This window comes from Ipomoea triloba, chromosome 12 (assembly GCF_003576645.1).
Source record: "Ipomoea triloba cultivar NCNSP0323 chromosome 12, ASM357664v1".
NCBI lineage: Eukaryota > Viridiplantae > Streptophyta > Magnoliopsida > Solanales > Convolvulaceae > Ipomoea > Ipomoea triloba.
Window position 1 is genome coordinate 3,257,707 of NC_044927.1, and position 5,223 is coordinate 3,262,929.

At 37.6% G+C, this 5,223-nt stretch overlaps 1 protein-coding gene across 1 annotated transcript; it reads right to left on the reverse strand.

The window, feature by feature from the left end:
* Nucleotides 1-1,811: 1,811 nt before the first annotated feature.
* LOC115998420 (cyclin-D3-3-like) lies at nucleotides 1,812-3,830 on the reverse strand. Its single transcript, XM_031237996.1, has 4 exons — nucleotides 3,058-3,830; nucleotides 2,749-2,950; nucleotides 2,344-2,474; nucleotides 1,812-2,255 (listed from the first exon to the last, which is right to left on the reverse strand). Exons 1-4 carry the CDS (start codon nucleotides 3,562-3,564, stop codon nucleotides 1,986-1,988), a joined length of 1,110 nt encoding a protein of 369 aa, XP_031093856.1. The 5' UTR covers nucleotides 3,565-3,830; the 3' UTR covers nucleotides 1,812-1,985.
* Nucleotides 3,831-5,223: the final 1,393 nt, after the last annotated feature.

Consider the following 5,223-nt stretch of genomic DNA (forward strand, 5'->3'; position numbering starts at 1 on the left):
TCAATTGACATTTCATAATCACATTAAATTTTGACTAATTTTTTTGTCAGACCACAAGGTGTCTTGAACAGATCCTAACTGTAAGAGACTTAAAACTTTTTTGTCAGACCACGAGGTGTCTTGAACAGATCCTACTGTAAGAGACACTTAAAACTCGTATCATACTCAGGTTAATTCCTGTTCGAATCAGTCCGGTCCAACTAAGAGGATAGAGTATTAACTAGATTAGTTTTTTCATATAAGAAGGTTCGATGTTTTTTATTATGTAAGTCCTAATAGAAGCAACCACTGCGTAGACGAAAGGGATCTTGTGTATAGAATATGATTGGAATTTGTTGGTTTGGGGNGGGGGGGGGGGGGGGGGTAGGGAATGAATATCCTAATTTTATACATAGGAAAAAAGGGGAAATGATGATTAAAAGGAAGAGAGTCATTGGTCAAAGTGGGAGATTTTAGAAGCCCCGACAGCACATTATACCAGAATAATTGGGTGGGGCCCAGATGGGTTTGCTGTTCCGTTGAAAACACACTACTACTTCTTCTCTGGGAGGGGTTAGGAAATAGGAATCATTTTTCTTGACTTGCATATCAAACCCATAACGACTTTAAAGTTGAAAACGCCAAACAACCCCCCCNACCCCCCCCCCCCCCCTAAGGCCCCCACCCCCTGGGATGAAACCAAACATCCTCAAAAATTCAAGACTGTCCACCATACCCATATGACCTTGTCAAAATCATATAATTTAACCTGTGTTTCAAAGGTTGGTTTATACTCTTGTCGCTTCATGCAACAGTTCAGAGAATACACACAAAACCCAGCCAAGTTTCACTCCCCATCCCTGTTTTTTTAGTGACAAAAAAAACTCAAAGTCATTACTCAAAAGTAAGCACTGGATAAATTTAGTTTTGTGACCCTAACTGATAAATGACCACAAAAAAATAAATTAGCCTAAGTTACTCATAGCTGACTGGTTCAACCTAAGAAAGCCAATAAACTGCTCACACGAGAAGTTGAACTTATAATCTTATGGTTACTAAGCCAAGAGTATGGTCAATATGCCCTCTTTTTTTGTTATTTGATCTCTGAGTTAGCAGTCATGCATGTTACACAGCTCTATAGTGGGTGCTAAAGTTTTCAAATTCTAGTTCATTTGGGATTTTGGGTGGTCTGCAGAGGTAGATGAAAGGCAAGATCCCTATCATATCAAAATCCATCTACCAGATATGAAGCAGCCTTAATAGTCAAACACTACACAACATGTTTTGCCAAATGCAGAGATTAATCCTTCCCATAAAGTCAGAAGCTTTGGGTAAGATTAAGAGTTTTGGATTTCAAAGCAAGGTCAAAACTTTGAAACAAATGGCCTATGCAACAACACAAAATTGTGCTGGCCAACAACCTATTCCTGCTCCAAGACATCTATCCACAATGTGATCAGTTAACAAGTCCATTTCCAGCCTGTCGTACGTTGAGATGATTTCTTAAGTCAAAGGTTTGTTTTATGTTAAGAAAACAAGGATTCTTAAGTCAAAGATTTGTTTTATGTTAAGAAAACAAGGAAACTTAGGACACCAACCTCTATCTATGGTTCACTTGAGAAATCAGACCTTAGTGATAAGTCATGGCTATAGTACTTTTTATCTATGAGACAATAATGGCATACAGATAACAAGGTTGTCTTGAATATTCATTGCCAATGTTCATATTGCAAAGCAACAAATGCTAGGATGCAACTCAAGGGGGGTAAAAAAAAAAAAAAAAAAAAAAAAAAAACTCGCCTTCCCAATCAGGGGAGGTAGTCGAGTCGATATTTAGCATCCATAAAAACCAGCACCATGGGTCTATTCAAAACGTCTAGTGAAACATATGGAATGTCATACAACAACAGCATCCCGTTTAAGAGCACATAGCTAAAAAGGAGATTTAAGTAGTACCATCACCGAAACATTAGATGAATCCAAGGATGGAAGCTCGATGAGAACCGCTACCCACAACCACGGACACTGCTCAGTGGGGCTAGTCTCATTTGCTGGTCTCGAGATCTGCTTCTCTTGTAGAGCAGCTCCGGTGAGGAACCAACAGATGGTGCCAATGCCCAGGAATCGTTAGAACTTTCACAGCTAAAATATGCATCGATAACACCATTTGGACTGCCCGGTACAGAGTCATATTTGCGCTTAAGGCTCCGACAATGCTGTTTGCCATGATGGCCAGTTACCTCTAGAATGAGATTATAACACTCATCTACCTCTTCCTGTTATAATTCATAATCAAGAATCAATATCTAAACCACGAAATAAGAACGATTGTATATATGCATATCAGTTTAAAAGCAAAGATACCTTGCTGACATTGAGTAAAGCCACAAGTTCATTCTCATATTCAGCAGCATTGCAAGATTCAATCTCTTTGATAGCAATTAACATCGTAGCAGTAGCAATAACAGACGGTAGATAATGCAGTAGCCGAGAATCTGCATTTGTGTGCACCAATAAACAAGCCAAAGCAATCAAAATCAAAACATCAATCCCACACTATTTAAGCAAATTAAAGCATCAAAATTTAGAATCTGCATTTGTGTGCACCAATAAACAAGCCAATGCAACCAAACTCAAAACATCAATCCCACACTACTTAAGCAAATTAAAGCATCAAAAATTAAGTCCATCAAAGTCAAAACATCAATCCCACACTATTTAAGCAAATTAAAGCATCAAACTTTAAGTCCAAGCGGGTAGGTTTCGCACCAGCAATGACAGAGAGAATGATGTGCTCACAGGACCTCAAGAATTCATAATGCAGGTTGCCCTTCAATCCAAATCGCCTAATAATATGGTCAAGGAACGAGATTGGGGTCACCGGGTTCATCCTCCACTGAAGAGTAGAGAGCACAAGCAGCTCCATTCTCTGAATGGTTTTCGCCTCGAACATATACTTAGAATCTGCCACCTTAAAAAAATCCGACAGATATTAGCATTGAGGCTTTTATGCAAACACCATTGTTACAAAGGCAAAATCTTTTCTTGCCTAAAAAACAAGGGAAGAACTCAACATACTTGGAAGTCTAACAGAAGAGGGACTTCAATCTCCTCTACTTTTGCAGCTATGGAAAGACAAGCCACAGCAGCAAGCTGGCTCATCCATGGCTTATCCTTCTGAAAGGATACACCAGATATAAGCCTATCAAAGTAGTTGACAGCCAAAACAGCAGTCAAAGCATTGAACCCATAGTGTCCAATGACCTTAAACATCCAGTCCAGAGCCTCCTTTCTAGCCACCATTAAAGACCCATCCAAATCAAGACTCCCAGAACCAAAATGGGTCTGTTTTTCTTTGGATAACAGAGTCAATAGTTCATCATCCTCCCAGAAAAGGTCAGATTCGAAGAAAGACAAGGGCTTTTTGACATTAATCTTGGGATAAACCTCGCTCTCGAAACAAGACCATCCTCCCAAATCATCCTCAAATCTCTCCTCGTCACAGAAGAGCCCATCAAGGGAAAAGATCTGATTTTGGGGCTGCAAATCTCGACTTTCTTGCAAATGGGTAAGGGAAAACAACATCTTCTCCTCCTCCTCCTTCTTTTGGGAAGAAGACAGCAAAGCCTCTACTCATAATACTCAAGGAAAACTCAAACACAATCTCTGACCCGGTATCATATCTGCTGAGCCCAGTGTTTGTTTCTCTCTCTGAAGTACGGTAAAGAGAGAGATAGAGAGAGATATAGGGAGATAGGGGAGAAGATTGGAGAGGTGAGGAGGGTAGTACCAGAGAACTAAGCAGGAGAGGATTTTATCTGAGCTTGCTTTCACGCCTGTCCCTTTTTTCCCCTCTCAATTTTCGATGACTTTCTTGGGCTATCTATATTTTTTTTCAAAGGCGTTTTCGGGGCTCTGTTTGGCGCGCATCGATACATGCTCGAACCTAACTGAACATTTTCACCCTACCAAATGATATCTACTTTACCTTCATATTTTACAATCTTATTTTCACTAATGCTTAACAATATTTTTTCTTTTGGACTTTTTTTAAGATAAAAACTTGCCACCATTATCTGATGGTGTGCATGAGTAAATATTATTTTGTGACCTAATTGACAAATAATCACAAGAGAATAAATTAGTCTAGATTGTTCAAAGTTAACCGACTTAAATCAAGATAGTCAAATAAGCTGCTCCCATTGAAATTGACCTTGAAATCTTATAATTACTAAGCTATAATTGAATTCGTGACTTTTTGATACGATAATTATGTTTCAGCCATTCAGACACTCATTTCGAGACAAAATTGTAGTAATTATTTCATCGATTGCAATATAGATTCAGTACTAATCTAATTATATCTTAAAAAATACATTTTATGTTTCATAATAATTATATTAAAACTTTTAAATAAATATATGTTTTAATATTAAATGAAACTAAAAGTACTTCAATTGTTTTTATTTAGATATCAAAAAATGGTCAAAGAGACCATTAAACCAAAGACTAAAGTTCAATTGAGCCATTAAACTAAAGAGGTTCAAATATGTCATTGAATCAAATATCAAAATCTAATTGAGTCAATGAACCACTCAACCTTCAAAAATCATTCTGGTTCATACAGGTTAAATTTTCAATGGTTCCTGAGATTTTATGACACCAGCAATCAATAAAATAAAGAATGTATTTTCACATCATATGTCAACAACTCTTATTTAACATGCATGAACATGAAACAATAGATTATATTAACGAATTAGATAACTTTTGAATGTTGAGTTGTTTAATTGAACTTTTTTTTTTAAATTCAGTGGCTCAATTAGACTATGGTAACTATGTTACCTGCTTATATTTGGGAAGAAGTAAATAGAATTATCTTCCTCAATGTGTCTGGGTACAAGTTTAGAGTGTGTCCCCCTTATTACATAGATTCGGTTTAATTTATACAATACATTGGAAACTCTTATAATAATGGGCATAATGGCCTTCTAATATGTGTAACGGCTCCCAATCACTAAGCGTTCTGACCCCTTAATAAATGTTGTGCACTCTCTTCTATGACTTCTGCTCTTTATAGGTCGACGCACCAATAAGTACATTGACTCTACTTTAAGTGTACCGTTCCACCTCATCTTTAACCATGACCGTTACTATTTGACTGTCTTCAATACTTTGATGAGTTTGACCCAGAGAGCCGAGTCGGGTTCAGTGCCTTGTCCAATTATCCTGCCACTTCTATTC